The following is a 22,366-nucleotide window of genomic DNA, read 5'->3' on the forward strand; positions in this document are numbered from 1 at the left end:
TTTTTTTTTTTTTTTTTTTTTTTTTTTGCTCAGAGCCAGGGGAATCAACAGCTAAGTAAGCCAAGCCCCCATTGTGTGTAAAATTGATGTCAACTGAGCAACAGAACATTTATCTTGTGCAGCCTATACTACTCTTTAAACAAGGTTTGGGAAAGCAAATCAACTTCAGAAACCATAAATTGATTTTTTTTTTTTTAAGAAACTTCTCCAGGAGTAAAAAATAACATCTGGGCTTGGAAAGCAGATTTGCAACAATAAGAACAGCCAATGGTGGAGGGGACCGGGGTGGGGTCATCCGTGCCACCTGCTTTTCTAACATCTAAGAAAGGAGAATGTGGAGTAAAATTTCAATCCAGTGAATCTAAACACTTACCAGGAGAAAGGGCAGGAGGAAAAGGCTAATGAGGAATAAAGGGACAGATAAAGTAAATGACTCTAGAAATATAATTCATGGACACACTTCTGATGCCAGAGATAAAAAAAATAAACTAAAAATATGCAGGGAGCTGAGCAAGCTTCATGCAGTAATCCACTGCCTGGTTTGTCCAGGACTAATGTTCCCCAGGACGCAAGGTAGTCATCAACACCCAAACCAGGCTAAGCACAGGCAAGCTGGGGCTAAGGGCCACCCACCTCATCTCTCAGCAATTTTTACCCTTTCAGATTTGGATTCTTTGCTCTGGAAACAAATACTTGACTTTTCTCAAAGTTGTTAGGTCTCCAGATGAGAGACTGCAAAGGTGATCCAGATGCCGGGCAAGCACAGCTCTGCCAATGTTGAGGGAGTGTCGCTTCGAGTCCCATGCGCTCTTTTTAGGTCTTATCACACCACCCAGAGCAACAGAGCACTAAGGAACTGGGCACCACTCTACCAGAATGAAAGGGAATGAGTGCTTGGGAAACTTCAAATGCTTTGCCCAGCCATCCAAATACTGTCTGTTCTGATGGTAGGGATATTCCCAACAGAAAAGTGAGTGCTATGTTTTCAGGAACATTTTTTAAAGTATAATTTTCATTTAAGAAATAGTTGCCCAAATTAGCCATCTTCTATAGCAATGGTTTAAGTGCAACTATGGGGAAGTAAGAATGTGAGTTTCATACATAAGTCAGGGTTCAGGCAAGAATTATGTTATCTTAAAGATCAGATTTCCCCAACAATATGGCTTTCATTATGCACAAATGCATGACTTGTGTAGATGGAAAAAGAATCTAATATGTACCTGTATTCCCCAAAGTGCCCAGGACATACTCACAAATCATAAAAGAACAATTTATCATAGAATAATTTGATATTTCTGTTACCCAAAGACAGATCACAACTTTTTAGATTTATGTATATTTTCCTAATGCCAGTTTCACACAGTACAGATCTCTGCTTAACACTTAATTCATAGTGAAGTCTATATATATATATAAATTTTTTTTTTTGGCTATTAGCCCAGTAAAATAAGAAAGACTACCTTTGAGGCAACTTGAAACCCTCAGAGATCAAGGAACAAAAGACTCATTCAGAATGAGGAAAAGAGAAGAAAAAGATGCTCTTTCCAGCTACATACACGTTGGTGGTGAAGATGCCATAGATGAGATCCAGCTCAGGTAGGAAGAACGTGCTCTGCAGCTCGTTGTAGTAGAAGGGCACCTCCCCGGGCCGGGAGCAGTTCAGGCGAGCCTTCATGAAGGTGGTCCAGGTGTCCTCCAGCAGGAAGCGCCCTCCGATGTCGTTCTTGCAGACCCGGGCAGCTCTGGAGAACACGGTCTTCCCACAGTCATGCTCCACGGCATTTTCTCGGAAGAAGAAGTAGGTGAAGTTTCCAATGTCATAGGAGGACACGAAGTTTGGTTCTGTGAGCGATAGGAAAGAAGAAAAATCTCAACATCCATATGTCATTCCTGATTTTACCTTGGCCTGCTCAGTATTTCTCCCAAGGAGACATGCTTCTGCTTAGACAACACCTGGACCTTACAGGACAAATGGGAAGCCCTGCTAGCAGCTTAATGGTCTGTGCTGCTGGGACACTCAGGGTCATACCCAGGTTCCAATGATGGGCCATCAATACCGTGCTTCCACACTGCAGCACCCTGAGCTGGACCAGTGCCCAAGCTAGCATGACATCAATGCCATCAAAAGGCCAGGGGAGATTTGCAGAACAAATTAAAGCAATGTCTATTTCTTTGCTTGAAAAGTCTTACATCAACTTTGGAAACAGAGAGCAAATAAGATTACAAAGGTGAAATTTGATTCAGAATATAGGAATCTTTAATTGTTTTTGCAGCACAAAAAATACTGTGACTTTATATCCATGTGTATGACTTCAACATATTTTATCTGCTTTTAGTAAAGACATTACAATATTTTCCATTGGTGAAAAGTGAAACAAAAACTCAAACTGTAAGGTTAGTGCCCTGAATTAGCTTCAGCAATTCCTGTTACTATGGTGACAGTGTCACTATGAGGCTGAAGCCTTGTTTTCCTATTCCTGGTCACTGGTGGAACCACTGGGAGAAGACAAAGGTGTTGAGAGGAAGCCATTGTCTGGAAGCTCTCCAGTCTCATAAGCGGCTTAAATAAGGGGATTGAGAATTGACAAAATTACGACAAAGCTTTTACTTAATCACCAAGCTCATTAGGAATTATGAAATACAGATTACCAACCGAATCTCACATATTACATTGAAAGTATTCTCTTTCTAACTTCCTGTTTGAGAAGGAAGAGGCACAAAGAGACGATGGATACCCTATAGACACTGATATGTCCCAATATGTATCTTTAAAAACTGTTATAATCAGGTTTGATTCTCATGCTTTTCTCTCATTCATTCAGCAAGTGTCCGAATTTTATAGTACAATTAGTGTAATTATGACAATAAACTTTGGTGTTCAAAATTAATGAAATATACAGACAACAGCTATATCCACAAGGACACATTTTCAGGGATAGTTTGTAGGAGCAATTCCATTGACCTTGCACCTTACCAGATACAACTGTACTGTGCCAATAAACAGGCTATTGGCAGGACAACTGGAAATATGTCTGGCTGCAAGACAAGACATTACCATTTAAGGCAGACCTGAAACACAGACAGGGACTTCAAACACTGGCACGGAGTTGACACTGACTGAATCCTCTTCTATTTTATTCATCAAGACTGTTGCCAATTTCCAAACAGTCTATCCATCTATCTATCTGGCTAGCTAGCTAGCTATGTATATATCTTCAATGTCATCCACAAAATGTTTTCATATGACTGCACATTTTAAAAATGTAAAGCATTCTAAATGATTCCCATGGCTGTGCAGTTCCCTTCAGGTTGTTACACTGTTCCTAAGTACATTAAATCATATACAGAGATTTTTGATGAGAATTAATTTATTAACTGTCAAAAATATTCTTAAATCACTATTACGTTATCCTGAAATAGGTAGTTTTTTGTTGTTGTTTTGTTTTTTAAAAAGACACACTAGGCAGTTGGTCCATGCCTGTAATTCCAGTGCCTTAGGAGGCTGAGGCAAGAAGATCAGAAGTTCAAGTTCAGGCTCAGCTATTCAGGTGTCTCAAAATTCAAGAAAAATAAATAAATAAAAAGGATTGGGGGATGTGGCTTAGTGATAAAACATCCCTGAGTTCAACTCCAAGTTCCAAAAACAAAAACAAAACCCAGAACTGCATTAAAACATATGAGAAGAATATTATATTCATTATTATTACTGTATAATTTAGGATCCTGGAGAGATACTCACAAATACAACAGGTGGCATATCTGAAAAATTTCTTTTAATATAAGGAAAGTATTGGAGAGTTTTGAATCCAGATTCCCTATGAGTCTCCAAGATAATTACTCACAAAAGCAGACCCCAAAACTAAACCTATATTTCATGTCTAAGGAAAATAATCACTTGAATGTATAATTATGAAGGGGGAGGCTGAGTCATTTCAGAATAGGTCCTAAACCTAGGGATGCAAAGCCAGATTATAGTTCCAGCACTTTATTAAAACGAAAAAGTCATCATCGTCATCAACAATAACAACAAACCATCTAAAATGGAGAACATAAAAACGACCTTGGGGGCAGGGTCTGTGTGACCTGGAGCTGTCACCAGCACTGGTGCATGAGGCAGAGTGCACCCAGATCTATCAAAACCCTCACCAGTACCCACTTCTGCTGGTAACATGGAGACAAGCAGCACGAAATGGGAGTGATGAATACTTCATTATCTAAGAAGTCATAAGCAGGAAAACCACCATGAAGGAGAGATGACCAGTCGTGGTTTCTTCCAGCTGGTCTGTGTGTGATAAAAAGTGTTTGTGGATTCTGCTGAGCCATGCTGAGCTTGGTCTTTTACATTCATGTGCTCACCAAACCCACAAGAGTCAGAGGCAGTGCTGTGTTCTTCCCAGTGCATAACTGAGCACACTGAAGCCCAGAGGTTTAACAGCTCACCCAAGTTCACACCACTAGCTACTGGGCTGGGAGGGAGTAGGGATGTCTGAATCCAGAGGGTGTGAGCCCAGAGCCTATTCATGTACCATCATGCTGCACTGGGAAAATACTAGTTTGAAAGAAACAATCTGCTATGCTTCCTATGTTTAAGGGTAGGATTGGACTTCTGGACATGCATGATGTCGGATGGAGGGTCATCACACCCATGGTGAGTGCTACGGGCTTCACATAGGCAAAGACTGAGGAACGTTTTACAACGAATCACAGGGAAGATAAATGACCAGCTACCAGGGATATTAGGGATGAAACAAAAAGAAAAGGTAGGAAGAAGAGGTCAACAATTCAAGGGCTTATTAAATAAGAATATGGCTGGGAAGTGTTTGATCAGGACCAGAGCTGGTTTTCGCATGGTGTCTCTATTGCCCTGTCAGCCAGTGACTCTTAGGGGCTGTTCATGTTCATTGTCCACTGTACTGAACTGTTTCCCATGCAGATGTCTCAGATAAAGGAAATACTAAGGAATGGAAGGTGGTGTGGCTCTTTCCATAGCAAGCCTCCCTCTCTCCAAGTCTTCAAGTCAATTTTATAAGGTGACCATGTGCATGTCAGATAGAAATGCTCAAATTCATTTTGTCTTGCTTCTTGTTTAGAACACAGAGAAGTTGTGCTCAGTGTATAGTGTACGCTATTCTCTAATTCATCACAACACAGGTCAGGTCAGCTGGGGAGCTGAACTACATTTGGAAGCACATTCAGCTGCCCCTCAGGGATTCTTTGGGTTGACCACAGGCCCCTGACAGTGTGACCTGCTATTAAATCAGGAAGTTCCATTTCTTGGAAGGCAGAGCCTCTTGAAATTCAGCCAGCATCCCATTCCTCTTCCAAGGACGGTGAAAAAGCAGGAATAATGGTTAAGCAGTCAAACATCTCTTGTATTTATAGATATAAATCTGGAGGAAGGAGGTGTTTGGATCTCGTCAGGCAGGATAATAAGATGCATATTGTTTTCCTCCCATTATTTAGTTCTGTGTCTTGTTAAAAGGCAATTCACTACAAACTAGTATCTGTCACTCCTGAACGAACTGAACAAGTCATAAATCAGGCTTGCCTCCTTGTCTACGGCAAACATGGGCTCACAAAAGCAGATCTCAGAGAGCCTTTACAACTTAGCATCACCAGAGCCACAGATGAACAGAAGGTGTGGGGCTAGTTCAGAATAAAAGCAGCCATGGGTCTATGCCAGCTTATATAGAAATATATGCATGGAGAAGATGATTTTCCTCATGTTTGTAAAACAAGTTGAGTTACAGGTGAGAGTGCCATATAAAATATGCCAGGTTAATAAGAATTATGAATCATGAAATAAAATTTTTATTTTACATCTTCACTTAGAGTAATGACCATGCAGATGGGAGTACTGAGAAGCTACATTATAAATAAACATGAGAGATTAGATGAAGGATAAAAATTTTGAGATTTTGACCAAGTAAAAACACATTCTGAGCATCTGAAGCCTCTACTGTGCACTCTTTCTAATCCAAAGCCTAGAACATCAATATGGGGGTGCCCTATGTTCAATCAATGAACAGATCACTCATAAGTTGTTGATATATCAAGAAACATTTATCTAAATGAATGAGAATGGATATTAAAAACAAAAAGAATTCTAAGTTTCCAACTCTACAAAAATCTTACTAGAACCAAAATCCATCACAAAATTATTTTGCACTTCAAAAGTCCACTCAGAAAGACACATGTCAAAAGGAAGCTAAAAATGACTTGGCACAGTACCCACACAGGTATAGCTCTGCCCTGGACTGAACTATCAATGTCAGGCATGCTCTGTAGTCCTGTATGAGAATGGAGGCACTGACGACCTGCTTTGCCAGACTTTAAGATTAAAGGGACTGGTACATAGTAGGATCACAATAGATTTTGGCTATTGATATTGGTTCATGATTGGTTCTTGGTGTACTTTTGGATTATTTGTATTTAATAGAACCTCAGTTAATCAAAATGATGAAGCATACATGTATCAAGTGTAAGATGATTAGAACCTAAAAAGCATAGATAGAGCCATGCTGGGCTTCACAGCCAGCCACAGGGTTTCTGTTCCCTAATTTGTTGGCGTCAATCCCCATGAAACCAGGTCAATGCACATTTATAGATTTTTCAGACACTCTTTTATTGTGTACATTATTTTCTTTGTCACAGCCAAAGAAGAATGTGTTGTAGGGGTTGGGAGTCTTATTTCATTTAGGTATTTATGAAGACTGGATAATTCAAGTGAAATTAAATTTATTGTGGTTTTAAAACCATGGGGGAACCAACATTCTTTCCCTGGGCTTTCCACTAAAAGGCAAACAGATGAGTAGAGAGGTGGAAGATAACCACAGTTTCACGTGTGTGGTGTGTATGTAGGTGTGCGCACGTCACATACATGCAGTACTGAGGTGCATGTATACATGGCTCAACACTTCCACCTGCTGGCTAGATGAACTGAGTCAAGTTATCGAATGGCCTGTTTTTTTGTTTTAGGACTGCAACACTCCACATGAAGGGTCACAGTGTGAATCAAAGCCAAGGTATGTCAGGGGCTTAGCACTTGCTTGGCCATTATCCAGGTGTAAATAATCATCTCACTAAATAAATTAATATAAAACACGCTGGTTAAATGATCACCTGCATTTGACCAAGTAAAAACACATCTGAGCATCTGAAGCCTCTACTGTCACTCTTTCTATTCCAAAGCCTAGAACATCAATATGGGGGTGCCCTATGTTCAATCAATAAACAGATCACTCATAAGTTGTTGATATATCAAGAAACATTTATCTAAATGAATGAGAATGGATATTAAAAACAAAAAAGAATTCTAAGTTTCCAACTCTAACTCCTCAACTATCATTCTGCACATCAAATGACAGCTCTCCATTCCTTTCAGTGAGTCTGGGACCAGACACAGTGGCAGGGACTATGCTACAGACTAAGCCCTGAATGCCATTCAAAGGACACCTGGTCACCAGGGGCTTACTGACCCGCTCCTCTGGGCTGTCCTCAGCTCTCAGTATTCCTTGGTCAACTGATAGATATGGCCCCTTCCCTCAAGAACAGTGTGAGGAAATAAAAAAACAGAGACCGATAATGTTTACATGATATATCAGGACATCAAGGACCAGCTCAGGGAGGTGAATTTGAGAGTTAGGAAAAAGGTCATCAGGGAAAGGGAAGGTTGAGGTGTGGAAAAGGCCAGTCAAAAGCTGGTAATCAAGCCTGCTGGAGGGGCCATCAGCCTGGGAGAAGACCTAAGCACAGTCAGGAACGGAACGATCCACAGGACAGGAGGCGGGAGGCCAGGAATCCCCAGTGAGGAGTGGGGACTTCAGTGGCCTCTGGGGATGCTCCAATTCCTGTGTGTGGTGCGGGTGACGGGGCGGGGGATGGAGCCCAGTGCATCCTGGGTTACCATTCACACTGCCGCGTGGCCGTGAAGCCCCAGGTGCCTCATTCACTGGGCCTCCTGGCAGACAGACAGCCACCACAGAAACACTCAAAGCAGGTCTGGAGCAGTTTTGTTTCCTCCATTTTTAAAGGGGATTATGGCCTGTTGCAAATGTGTGATTTACCCGGAGTTGCTGATTTGAGAAGGTACAACTTGCCCACCGCACTGCCTCCTCCCCAAAGGAAAACCACCGTCTCTGCATGAGCATCGGCCTGTGTGTCCAAAACCCACACCTGGAATCCCCCATCTCTTAAAGTCTACAGGAGTGTCGTGAATTAGGCATCTTTCTAAAGTTCCAGATGGAGGGACAGACATCATCTTTCTAAAGTTCCAGCTGGAAAGACAGACGTGGGTGTCTATTCTCTTGTCTCCATTCCAAAGCCTCCGGCGGCCTTTCCATACTTCTCATAAAAATCTACCAAATCACACATTCTTAGGCTCAGTGAGCTAAATATTATTTTATAAAAATACCTAAATATTTTTAAAATAGAAAATTTCCATTTGCCACATCCATTTTTTTTTTTTCCTGGCAGACATTTAAAATTTTAGATTCACTCATTTTAAGAAGGAACAATTTATTTCACAACATAGGCACTCATGTTTTTTTTTTTTTAATTGGAAGATCAACTTGAATATAAGGATACAAGAAATGTTTTAATGCCTATAAAATAGTTTAAAAGACTAACAGAACAACAAGTAAGATTTCTTTGAAAAATACACTGAGCTCTGTAACATGATTCAGTTTCTCAACAAGCTGTAACAGAATCAATAGGCCAATGTGGTGGATACAGCTTAGTCTCTTGCATGGATCAGGTTCAAAAAAAAGAAATCACAACATGGAGAGTCCACAATCCAACTTTCCAAACCACAGGTGAACAAATGGGGAAGGCCATAACCTGGGGGAAAGCAAAACATTTAACTGGACGTTAGGGAGACAACCTGCAGACGTGCATAGACTGGCAACCCATAAACTGTATGTTCTCTGGACAATGAATGCTCAGCTGTTTCTCAGGTTGTTCTCATGGGTGCTGGGAATTGCCAACGTGTTATATTCTCCAGCGTGAGGCCTTCTCTGCATGGCACTTTTCGTGCAATCTCCCTGTGACTCTGTATGGAGTTCATGCCTTACCCCCAAAATACTTTAGTGGCAAAGGGAAGGCATCATTCATCCACTTGAAATGTGCAGGTTGAGAATACCAGTTTACAAATGACTTACTGGCAAGAAAAGAACCATCATCCAATACTAAAAGGGATCCACACGGCTCCCTAGCTTTCAGATGCTAATGTTCAATGAATTTCATCACACTGTTTTCAAAGAGCACCCTAAGAACTGATTTCAACATATTACTTACTAAACTTGTACCTAGAAAGGGCTGTGTTAAATCACCCCACAGGTTTGTCTTCATAAGTTTAATGATTCCAGCTCATTAGATCCTTTATTTGATGCTTGAATAATCAAGAAAAGGCTCAATCATTCCCACATCCCTGTCCCATGGTGGCTTGTACATCATGGTATGCACATTAGGAGAGACAGAGGTCTCCTGTGATGTTAGCATTTCCTAAATGTTGACTAAACAAAGCAGAGGCTGGGATCACACTATGGGGGAGGCTGCATGCTATGGGGCAGATCTGCTTTCAAACTCTACCTCTGGTTTATACCAGGCAAGACCCCTGCAGTGGTGAATCCCTCTGAGCCCTGGAGCACTCATCCACAGAAAGACAGTGCAGCCTCCCTTGAAGCAAGGTGTGGAGAATTAGAGGTGACCTGTGAGTGGGGTCTCCCATCTGTTATAAACAGTCATTATAACTCCTCCTTGGGCCTGGGGTAATAACTGGAGATAACAAGGTTGTAACACTTGCACCAACAGGCAGATGATATGAAGGAAGGCCATTTATTTTAAAATGACTTTTGACCTAGTGAAGATGATCAGGTTTGGTCTGCATCACAATTTTCAAAACATACCCCTCCCAATAGCACTGACAATCTGCCCAGGGCCTTCTGATAGAGGACACTGTCCAGCCTGAAAATGAGAAAACTGTGTCACATGACCCACAACTTGCTTGACATGTTTTAAATCCTATCTATCCCCCCACACCACCCCCCCCCCCNCCCCCCCGACCCTTGCCAGTTAAATTTCTGAGTTCACGACTGCATCCATTCCCAGCATCTCCCCAGATGCCTATCTGGTAAAATTCCAAACTAGGCTGCTGACTCTGAAATCTTATTTTGTTCTGGTTTTACAGAGCTGCTTCTTGTCCTTGCCACTCACTGCATTCCCAGCCCTCATTTGTCTTTATTTTGCTTGCTTTTTTCTTCAGTTCCAATTGTGAATTTCCAGCTACAGGAATGTTGTCAGTTCAGAGAGCACCAGGGATTTACACCCTGGGGTGCTTTTGCCAAACACGCTCTCACTTTACCCAGGATGGAGCCTCGCACAGTCACGGGAGCCTGTCCATACTTCTGCTGTTGAACATTCCAATTGAGTCAAATGTATGAAAGATGATATATCAAGAGCTTTGTAATGTTTTGAACAACCAATAAAACAACAACAACAACAAAAAAACATTAGTGTCTGATCCTAGGGTGAGGAGCGGAGCCCAGAGAGGAGCTCCTTTTAAAATCAGCACAAGTGACTTCTCCTCAAGGTACACAGAGGGGGTTTTCTTCCTCCCAGTAAGTGACCTTTAATAATTAGAAAGCCAGTAATTGTATTTAAATACCTCAAAGAGTCCTCATGAGGCTAGGGTAGCCTAGCGCCATCAATGTATCTCAGGCCAGGGGTCTTCAAGATGGTTACCAAAAGAAACAATCCTGCTAAAATGAGAATGCTTCTGAATTTCCAGGGAGTGCTTCTCCACAGGAGGTCACAGCTGGGATCTCAGAGAACAGAAGGCTTAGAGTTTCCTGATCCACCCAGGGGGGCAGCAAGCATTTCCCCCAGAGAAAGAAAATGAGCAGGTGGCAGAGTGTTAGAGGATCATATCCCTGTCAAGATTCACACAGTTAGTCAAGTTCATCTTGAGGTAATGTCTTCAAGTTCCTACTGAGGGTTGATGTTGTGCCAGAGCATTAGTTCCCCCAGAACTCACAGGATTCACACAGTACTACTGTGGACACACCACGTTTCCCCTCCCCCCTACACTTTTGGTGAGTTTATTGTTTCCTTAATTTGACTACCATTTTCTTGAAGGCATACTTTACAGCTTCTCTATTTTAAGCATCAACCATTAAACATTTATTATCCTCCTTTACAGTAATCATTTAATAAGGGTCACTAACGATTGATATTTTAATGCATTAAAGCTGTAAAGGAATTTCTCTAAACACATAAATTCATTTTAAGAGTAATTTGGGCACAAGGGAAAATCTGACCTTAAAACATGAATTCATTTTCAAACACATACCTCAATGTTCCAGATTCCTCCAGAATGTTATCCAATTTCAAACACGTTGCCTTTGAAAAGTGAATAAGTAATGGCTGAAAGGGGTTCCCAAACAAAATGGGAGTTTAAAAGGAACATTTTTTTTTTCAAATGCTTGAAATTGAGTCAGTTTCAAGCATAAAAATGGGGAGGGGCTTTTACTTGTTTTAAATTCTGGAATATAATTAATAGAATATTTACCTTTATTTCACAACAATATTCATATTTTGCTTTTTGTGAAATGTGCTTATTTCTTACTCATTCAACCGATGCTGACTAAGCAATGCTGATCAAAGCTTGACTGGGCTTCTGGCTCTGAGTAAGATGACTGAGCTCATGAAAGTGGCTCATGTACAATTTCTGTCCTCAAGGAATTAATAAACTAGTGGGGGAAACTAAGAAATAACTGTTCCCCCATGTCTTGGCCTGCTCAGGCTGCTATAATAAAAATACCAGGGTAGGTTCCCCCCGCCCCAATGCTGAGAGTTGCATGCAGGCAAGTGTTCTCTTATAGAACTATACCCCAGGCCCCCAGGGGAACTTACAAACAAAAGACACATTTCCTTCCAGCTCTTCAGGCTCTAAAGTTCCCAGTTAAGTTTCCTTTAGACTCAGTATCTGCTGAGGGCCTGCTTTCGGGTTCACACGGTGGAGAATTCAGGCAGTCTTTCTTAAGAGCTCTAGCCCCAGACATGAGGGTCCCATTCCCATAGCTACTCACATCCCAAAGGCTGTGACACCCAGACTCACATCCCACATCCTGGTGGCATCACATTGGGGGTTGCTTCAGTATGAATTTTGGGAGCACGCCAATGACATTAATTCATTTATTTAAAAAATATTTACTGAGTGCTTGCTATTTGTCCAGCACTGCTGTAAGCATGTAAAATAACTCAGCATACAGAATATACAAGCTCCAGCCACCGGGACCGTTCATTCTGGTTGCAGAAGGAGGTGATGAGATTGCAATGGATAAGGTTAACACTGAGCGTGGAAAGAGGTCCTGAGGACAGACAGGAGAGGGCCTGGCTTTAAAGTAAGGGGGCCAGGGTATAGCCCCGTGGCAAAGGTGACATCTGGGCAAAGACTTGTAGAGTTGAAGCAGCTGGGTGGCTGGCTGAGGGGCAGAGCTGTTGGTTAGAACAGGGACTGGCACACGCCAACACCTGCCCCAGATCCGACCTGCAGTGTGTTTTGTGTTGAAGTTTTATCAGCACCCAGCCACGCTCATGCATGCCCTGGCATTGGCTGCTTCCGTTCTACAATGGTGGAACTGAAAAGCTGCAACGAGATCATATGGACAGCAAAGCCTACCATATTTCATCTGTGGCCCTTTGTAGAAAGCGTTTGCTGGCCCCTGGAAGAGAAGGAAGAGCCAGAGCCACTGTGCAGCCTTTCAGAGGCTGAGACCAAGGCAGCGAGAAGCCGGTCAAGGAGATAAGGGCAGGGAGGGCATGGGCAGCCAGCTGCTGGCATTGTGGCTTTCTCCTCAGGTGAAATGGAGGATTTTGTAGACTTGGGGCAGGAGAAGACACAACAGTCCCCATGCTATGCAAGCAGGTACAACCATGGACTGTGCCAAGATGGGACAGGATAGACTCAAGTGGGTCTCAGGAAACAACCTTCAAGGCAAGCCACGGAGAAACAGGAATTCACCAGGGGGCAAAAACCCTGGCAAGAGAGGGCAGAATAAGTACCCTGTGCATGGTGAGGAGGCAGGACATTCCCAGGAACTTCACATGGCTCCATGTAGGACACCAGAGAGCACGTGGGTCTGTAAGAGGCAGGCCGACCAGGTCATACCAGCCAGGTAAGAGGACACAGACAAAATTTGCAAAGGCACCCAGAGCCCTGGCCATCTCTGTTCTCCCTCTCTGTACCAGTCTGTGCTACAGTTGATGGAACAGCCTCACCTGGGTCACCGTGCACAGGTGCCGGTAAGACACCTATCCATCACTGTGTAATCAGTGGAAATTTTAGCTGATGTAGGAAATTGCACTGTACTCTAAGAAATTGTACCTGGAACTCTGGTATTAGGTCCTGGGATGTGGATTGCTAAAGGAAGGTTGAGGAACCATACCAGATAGTTTTGTTGGGGTTCTGGGAGATAAGACGGGAAGATTAGAAGTTGGCAGATCCTTCCTCAGAGCTCCCTGTGTCCAAATAGGACATCACCATGAACAGGTGGATCCCATCATTTGCCTGAAGATTAGCCTTGAAGTACCAGAGATCCTGAGAGACTGGAGTCTCCCAATGGCCACAGCCTAGCATGTCCTGGCCATATCTGAACACATGTCCTCTCTGCCTATGTGCTTGTCTTGGCCTGGAGGGTCCGGGCAGTCATTTTTGCCAGCTCCTCACTGCGTCCTCTGAGGGAGTGATTCTAGTGTGGAAGGAGCAAGGCAAGGTGCATGGTGCAGACATGCATGGGGAGAGGTTCCCTTCCCGAGATCCTGGGGTGGGAAGGCTAAACTGGGAATGGAAGCAGTTCTAGGGAATGTATTTCCACACCAGTGCTCTGCAGCGGGGGACAAAGAAACAGGGGCGAACCCTCTCCACCTTTGGCAAAGGAGACAGAGAGCTCTCTTCTTCCTGCCCAGTGACTTCTTATGCTACTGAAAACCAGAAGGCGACATTGTCTGCCAAGAGAGGAAGATGCGCCTGATTGGGAAGGCCGAGAGACAGACACAGTGACCCTGCAGGACAGGAGGGAGGTGAGATGGTTGCCAGAACGTGAGGCATGGTGGCTCTCGTTTCCACCTGGGAGCGTTTCTTTGATAGACAGTGATATGGGGTAGGTTGTGTCCCCTCGAAACAGATATTAAAGTCCTAACCTCCCTTTTTTGTGAACATGACCTTATTTAAAAAGTGTCTTTGCAGATGTCACCTAGTTAAAATGAGGTCCATAGGGTGGCTCTAGCCCAATGACTGGTGTCTTCTAAGGAGAGAGGACTTTACACAGAGACACACAGGAAGATGGCCATGTGACCATGGAGGCAGAGACAGGAGTGCCACCACAAGGCCCAGAACAGACGCCACCAAAGCTCGAAGGAGCAAGGAAGGATCCCCCACGGGAGACCTTAAAGGTCCCTGGCCCTGGCGGCACCTGGATTTGGGAGCTGTAGCTCCAGAGCTCTGAGAGAATAAACACTGTTCATTTGGAGTCACACAGTTTTGCTACTTTGTTCGGGAATCCTGGAGGAAAGAAATCCAGGAACCATCCACACTGTTCAAAATGTACTAGGGGCTGTCTTGACAAGGCAGAGCTGGCTGATGGCTGGCGGGAGGAGGATTCTTGGTCACATAATAGGTACTAGGGATGGCTCTGCTGGTCCTCCATCAGCTAACTAGAAGAGAAAGGGACTGCCCCATGCACAGGCAGACTGTCCCGCACAGAGCAGATCACAGCAGTGAGCCGAGAAGCCGACATTTTGCTGACCACGGTTAGCAGGTGCTATGTGCCAGGCTCCTCCTGCTGAGACAATTTTCTTTTATCCTCACAAAAAGGTTGGAAGAAACTGGAAAGCATCCAAAACAAAGGAGTGAGTGTTGCTTATAATATGTGAGCTGCTGTTAGCTGAGCAACGGCCTCCTGGAGGCTCCAGGTTGTGCAAAGGTCTCGAGATGCCATGATTGGACAGTTCCAGGCAGGTGCTCAAGGCCTGCATAAGGCACAGCAGGCCAGGGAGAGGCCAGCCCCTAAGGACAGCAAGGGAGCCAAGTAGGCCTCTTAGTGCCAGAAAACAGGTTGAAAGGAGGGGCTGGTAGCTGCAGTAATTCAGGAACCAGAGGCCAAAGTGTTCATTCATTCACTGTCAACAATCACTTACTGACTACCTGCCATGCGGCAGATAAGTATCAGACATGAGGAGTTCATGGCAAATGCCTTAATTGATTGGTAACTGATAATTAGGAGCCTGGGGCTAATCATCATCTTCATCCCACAGGCTCATCTTAGTCTCAGAGCAGCAGGCTCAGGGGGATAATTAGGCCCAGTTTGCAGATGAGGAAACTGAGATTCAATCTCAAGTCCATCTGACTTCAGAGCCTCTGCCTTCCACCCGCAAGCCTTAGACTGAACATCAGGAAAGGCGCAGAGTGCTATCCCAAACCTCTGGGCTCCACAGTACAGTGAGGACACAGAAATACAAATAAGGCGGGGACGGATCAAGGGCAATGGAGCCAGGAACGGGTGTTGTGGTTCCCTGAGGAAGGAGAACTGGAGAGTCATGGAGGGCTTCTCAGTGCAGGTATTGAAGGGTGCTGAGAAATGAGCCGGAAGAACAAAGCCTGAGTGCAGGAGGGGAGGGAGTAAGGGAGGTTCTAGGAAGAAGATGCAGGGTGAGAAGAGAGACCAGGAGATGAAAAGGCAGGACCAGCTCCCCAGGCACCTGACAGGGGGCGGAGTTCAGGCTTCATCCTGGAACTGCAGCCCGGGCTGAATTCACCTCTAGCAAGGGACTTGTGGCCTTTCTGTGCTGGTTCACGGAGCCACAGGGTTGCTCAGCTGCCAGCTTTGCAAAGCCAGGGATTGCACAGGACAGTTCACATCTCTGACTTCTTTAGAAAAATTCGAGGACCTACCACAGGCTCTGGCACTGTTCCAAGGGCACTGTCACTGCCTCAGTCCCACTGTCCCATGTGTCCATGAGCCCTGTCACTCTCATTCACAATTACTTACCAGGCCTGTGATCGTGACCACTTTGAACACAGAATGAGACTTAGTAAAAACTTGAAGGACATAAGAATCAACGTGTTTAGAAACGTCCATCTGCTCCTCCTTGGGACGGAGGACTGGTAGAAGGGAGACCACCCCTCCACCCTACAGTTCACCTGTTAACACCTGCAGCATTGTGCAGGGACTGCAGATCCCTAGGAATGAACAAGACCAATGAAATCTGGTAAGGAAGCAGCTTTCTAGAGATAGGAAACATCAACATGTGATGACAAATTGTGCCTCCTGCCACAAACGATGTGGCAGAGCAGTGGCACGGTCACCTAGAGGTTCCAAGATGGACGGCCAGAGGAGGCTCCTCCAGGGAGACGCAGGAGCTGAGCCTGGAGGACTGAGAAGGCAGCTCCCTGGATCTGGGCGAGACTGTCCAGGCGGAGGGGACGGCCTGGGCAATGGGCCAGCGCAGGAGGGTCTTGGGTCATGGGAGGACTTCAGCGAGCAGCTTGACAGGGATGGATGGGAGGAGAGAGAGCAAGCAGATGTGGCTAGAGGTCATAGAACAGTCACTGCAAGCCAAAAAACACCAGAGAGTGGAGTGTTCTTCTCCAAGCAAAGGGAAGGCAGGAAAGGGACAGGGACTAAAGCCACCTAGGTGACCACATTCAACAGCTTGTGCTGGCTGCTCCAAGCAGAGAAGGTCAGAGAGGGCTTGTGTGGCGTTTCAGGCAAGAACTGAGGAAATGGGAAGAAGCTCCCAGTTCTAGAAGCCAGCATGTGGGCCTCAGTGGACAGGGTACAGTGTGTCTGGGGAGTGGGGAAAGGAATCGTCAGAGATGTGCATGTGTCCAGCTCAGATGAATGGCTGAATGTGGAGCCTGCTCTGGGCTGGACTGTGTACTCCTAAATTCATGTGCTGAAGCCCCAACCTCCAGTACCCCAGAACATGGCTGTACCTGGTTATTATTGAGGTCATTAGGCTAAAACAAGGTCATTAGTGTCAGCCTGAATCCAGTATGGTCAGTGTCCTTAGAGAGTAGATTAGGATACCAACAAGTGGAAGGGAGCCCCTGTGAAGACCAGGAGGATTTGGTCATCTACACGGCAAGGACATGCCAGTCCTACAGAAGCCTTCATCTTGGACTCCAGCCTCTAAAACTGAAGAAAATAAGCATCTGTTGCTTAAGCCACCCGTCTGTGGTAGTTTGTGATGGCAGTCTCAGGACACTAACACAGTCCAGGTGGGACAGGGAAATGACAGGTAGGCATGAAACTCCCCGAGCCTGACAGAGCATGAGGCTCTCAGATACAAGGCCAGACGTGCTGTGGTCAGAGTGAAGGCCCCAATCTGGAATTGGACTGCAGGTGGCTCTGATGTGGTGCGGGTGGAGGGGACCTGGCAGTCACATCAATCAATTGGCTGAATCAGGAGCAATCAATCGGCTAAAAGCTCAGAGCATAAAAGCATCATTTAAAAAGGCTTTAAAACTACAACAGGAAATAGGAGCATTCTTGGACACTGCAGAGATAAGGTGTTGTTTACTTAGCTGGTTTGGGTTTCTTTGTTTTTGTCTTATTTACAAGTGAAGCAATGTGAGCATTTTTCTAAAATAATGACAGTCAACGTTGGAGAGGAATAAAGGAGAGGTTATGGTAAAAAGAAAGGACAATGAATAACGTGACACTTTCAGAAAAGAGGGAGGGAGGGAAGGAAAAAAGGAAGGAAGTAACTCTAGAACGCAGGGGAAAGAATCAGCTGTGGACAAAAGTGACAATACAAGGCATGTTTGCAGGGCTCCTAGGGGGACATCTCTGAGACCTAGCATTTCTCTGGGAAATAAGAGGTGAAAGGCACCTGCTGAGATTCAGAGTAGGGGAGGACTGGAGTGGGAAGTAGAAGGGGGACAGAGAGGGGGATGGGGGCTGTGACTAATGCAGAGTCACCCTGAGGGCCTGTGCTGAGGGCAGAGGCTACACTACATCACATCGCTCCTCCCCTCAGCGGGGTGACTCTCTCCAGCAGGCCATGAGTCAGAGAGGGGAAGCCAAGACGGGGGTTCCCTGGGGCTGGGTCTGCAGGGAGCTGGCGAGGGAGATTAGAAGTGGAAGATCTAAGGAGAAAGGACCTGGGATGAGCATATCTAGTAAAGGGCAGATGGCTTGCAAAGTGGGGGTTCCAAGTCACTTGGTGAGAATAAATCTTCTTATGTGCAGGCCCAGCAGAGCAGGAGCAGAGCTACAGGGTAGCCAACCGCCAGAGTCCATCTTGGGTGGAAGATGGGTCAGAAGCCAGACAACCAGGAGAGGAAACAGCATCTCAGGATTCAGTAAAAGACAACGTGCCCCACAACACACAAGATGGCACTTCACCTGCAAGACCTGAGAGCCCTCAGGCCTGGCTCGCACTCTCTGCCTGAGTTGAGGGTCTCCCATGGAGGCCAGAAGATGCAAGGGTGGGTGTCCTCTTCTGAGAAATGCAGGCTATTCAATGTCATGTGAGCTATACTGACACCATGACTGGGTGGAAGGTCCACCATATTTACCTTCAAATTATTTTCAATTTCTGGAATGTACGAGTGGCAGTCCATGGGAGGAATCTAAAACATTAATCTCTCTGTGCAGCAAATAACAATGTTATGCCCACCACAACCATGCCAAGCACAGAGGTGGCTCTTTTCCTACCTGCATGACATCACCCAATTCCCAAATGGAGAGGATTCCAGCCGGAAGGTAAGGGACTCTCACCACCTGACTGGTCAGTGTGTTTCAGGGTCTCACGTAAGGAGGGAGCCGTGTTTCTAACTCCCACTGCGGCCTGATGTTCTTAAGGCGTCACTTTTGGGGAGAGAGACATGGTGCTTCCAGTTCCACTTTGTTTATTTTCAGCAATGCTAATCACAAGCCTTTGTGGTGGCAGGCAGAGGTCTTGTTTGATTTCTCAACTGGTCCCTTTGCTTGTTATAAAAATCAACAATAAATAGAACAACTTAAAGTCACACAAATGGAATTCCAGGGCCCAAAAGAGACTGCCCATAAAGTGTTGTTTTCAGTCAAAAACAATTCAACAAAGATTCTGTTAATGGGAGAAATCCAGTTATTGCTTCAGTTTGGGAGAACAATCCACGTTGCCATTTGGAAGCAATACTGCCATTCAGCTACCGTGGGAACTTAATGATGAGGACATTCTTTTTTCTACAAGGGGGTACTTAGAGGCAAACAGTGATGCTTAAGTTGATTATATAATTTGGCAAAATACTTTGTGTGTGTATCTACACACACACACAACACACACACACACACACACACACACACCAAGATAAATATGCACAGTAATAGGTCCAAACCAGTACTTTTTTCCAAGGCATATTTGAAAATTTATAATTTTTTTGTCACTACAATTGAGTGGAGGGCCATGCCACTAGCCAATGGTAGGTACAGTCAGGATGCTGCTGAACACCCTACAACAAGGACAATGCCTCTTTCAAAGCAAAGAATGACCTTCCCCCAACAGCACTGTTGCTGGGGATGAGAAACTCTTGTCTACACAATTCCCTTGTCCTGGGCAAAAGGGCATCCAACCTTCCTATAGCTGGAAACATCAAATTAGTAAATATCACACTGGCAAACTCAGGACAGCATCTTTCTGGAAACTACCACATAAATGCTGAGTGACACATGGTACCCACACTGCCTTTGTGAGTGTGTGTGTGTGTGTGTGTGTGTGAGGTCACACTCATGCATGTGCAGAGCACAGGATTTCAGGTAGCACATATCAGGACCCACAGCCTATCTTGGCTTGGACGGTCAGCACCCTCTTCTGACTTTGTCATGAGCAGGCAAACAAACAACAGATCAGGAAAAAGCAGCTGAACTTTGATGACTGGTCAAATAACATAAGCCCTCCTATTATGGCCTAGCGGGTAAAGAACATCATTGATCTTTCTATTTACTAAAGAGTCACATGATGTTCTTCCAATCCTTAGTAAATGCATTACATTTAGATTTCTTTACAAAATGGAGATTTTGATTTTCTTTGGAAAGTCTGACAGTTCATTTTCAAGCATCAAATAACACAGTGTCACACACAAATGAGAGGGGGCACTGGAGTGACTGTGCGGCTTACCGTTCAGCCATTTGGAGTTGTACTGGGCCGTGCGGAGAGGCGGCAAAATCCCCAGGCTTCGGTAAATGGCGGGATCACGCCCTGGGAAATCCATGGCCGTTGCAGCATAAAGCTCCCCACCAGCCGTGAGCAGAGCCGTGGAGTTGTGCTGGGGACTGTATGGACAGCGTGCCATGCCACTGATCTGGTCATGGATCTCGGTCAGGTTACTCAACTATTGTGAAGACAAGGGGGACAGCAGTTAGACTCCCGGAACCCTTAAAAGGTGCTGGTGGACCCCGTCTCTGCAGTTCTGAGTAAGGAGTGTGCAATAAACTCTCTGGGATCATAGGAGATGACAAACTTTCACACTCCAACTTCATGAAGACAGCCCTGTGGTCGGGACTGGAGAACCTATCATTCACTGTCTGTCTGCTTCCTTTAGAGCCACTGCACCTCATGCTACTGAATATCCACAACATGTGATGTGAGATTATTGTATTTATGGTTCTGATTTATAATACATGAGTGCTGCTTATTTTCACCTTTGATGAAGAACCCCACTTCAATATCGGTAGATATATAAATCACAATAAATGATTATATACAATTTGATCAATATAAACTGTGGATAAAAAAAAAAAAAAATTGCAAGTAGCCCTAAATAATGTGTTCCTGGTAATGACGGGCGGTGTGTGGACCATGTATGCGCATCCCTGTAATATATTTTCCTCTCAGTTGAGAGCCACAGGGGTGTCCTGGTATCATCTTGCTGAGTACAGCTTCCCAAATGCAGGATTCCTGACAGTTACTGAATGAGAGGAGCTCCGTGGAGGTTGTGGAATCTGGCAAGAACCAATTTGGGTCCTAACTCTTAACTGAGAGTGAACAGTGCAGAGGGTGCCAGCGGAGGTGCAGTCACGCGGCTTGTCTACTGTTGGATATCTGTCCCTGCGGAAGTTACTCAAACTCTCAGACTCTTTCATAAAACAGGCCCACAAAGAGGAGCCACCTCACTGGGTAGACATCGAGGACTGAGACACTGCTGATGTCAAGCACTGAAGTGTGTGCGGAGCCTGGGATCTCTCTGGAACATGGTCTCCTAGGGTCCGCCTCCTCCCTTAATTCCCAATAACTGATCGTTAAGTTTTTATTTATTTATTTATTTTTTTAGTTGTAGATGGACACAATACATTTATTTTGTTTATTATTTTTATGTGGTGCTGAGAATCGAACCCTGTGCCTCACACCTGCAAGGCAAGAGCTCTACCACTGAGCCACAATCCCAGTCCCTGATCATTAAGTTTTAAAGAAGGAACAGTAGAAACATGATGAATTAAGGTTGGGAGAGAAGTTGCCCTACCAGAGATTAACATAGTGGCATTTCTCATTACATACCCTAAGACAAATTAAATTAATTCTCTGATAAAGAAGATATCAGGCATGCATGCTGATACTGCCACGCTCCTACAATGGGACCGACCTGTCTACTGAAGATCCCTGTCTGGAACAACAGGCTCAGAGAGAGGATCAGTTGTACCTTTACTTCACCCTTCTTCATATTTGTTTGCTCTCTCTCTCTCTCTCTCTCTGTTTTACATGCTTTTAATCCAATTTATAGATTATATTTTCTTCCTCTGGATTCTGATTTTGATACTTAAACAATATCTCTTAGATAAGAAAAACAAAGAATATGCTTTGGATTAATGTTTAGGGTCACTGGTAGGGAAAATGCTAATTGAAATAATTTAAAGGACCAATAACTATTTGTTTCCTTTATTATTAGCATTTTCAATTAGAAATAAATCAAAAAATTAGGTATTTATTTTATCAAAATTGTTTTTAAATTAAAGAGAACCCCCTTGCTGTATAGAAATGCCCTTAGGGTCTGGACAATCTGCAAAGCTAAGTTCTGGCGACTCCCATGCAGCCTACCGAGCGGTTGGTGCACACCGGTGTGAAGGCATTTGTTCCACAGGTGAAGAGCCGGTCGCCACCCACCAAAAGCACCCGGATGTAGTTCTGACACTCCTCCTGGAAAAGAAAAGTGCAAGAGATGATTGACAAGGCCTCTAAGGAAGAGGAAGAGAAGCATGAGTGCATTTTTTGTCTGGTTAATAAAAAAATAAATAAGCCTCTGAGATATTGACCAAAAGTCACAAAAAATGTTAATCTGGCTTTCCATATCTACAGACTAGTTCCACAGAAAATATTCATAATGATATAA

The 22,366-nt window shown here is 44.5% G+C and overlaps 1 protein-coding gene across 6 annotated transcripts in view; it reads right to left on the reverse strand.

Annotated features, from left to right (window-relative positions):
• Positions 1 to 22,366, reverse strand: part of Sema5a (semaphorin 5A) — a 447,885-nt gene that overhangs the window by 135,305 nt on the left and 290,214 nt on the right. For all 6 annotated transcript variants that reach the window (XM_048813988.1, XM_048813984.1, XM_048813985.1 and 3 more), the window contains 3 exons: positions 22,075 to 22,173; positions 20,161 to 20,374; positions 1,557 to 1,842 (listed from right to left, as the gene is read on the reverse strand). In XM_048813988.1, coding sequence (XP_048669945.1) covers positions 1,557 to 1,842; positions 20,161 to 20,374; positions 22,075 to 22,173 — 599 coding nt within the window. The remainder of the gene's footprint in view (positions 1 to 1,556; positions 1,843 to 20,160; positions 20,375 to 22,074; positions 22,174 to 22,366) is intronic.

Source organism: Marmota marmota, unplaced genomic scaffold (assembly GCF_001458135.2).
Source record: "Marmota marmota marmota unplaced genomic scaffold, marMar, whole genome shotgun sequence".
NCBI classification, from domain to species: domain Eukaryota; kingdom Metazoa; phylum Chordata; class Mammalia; order Rodentia; family Sciuridae; genus Marmota; species Marmota marmota.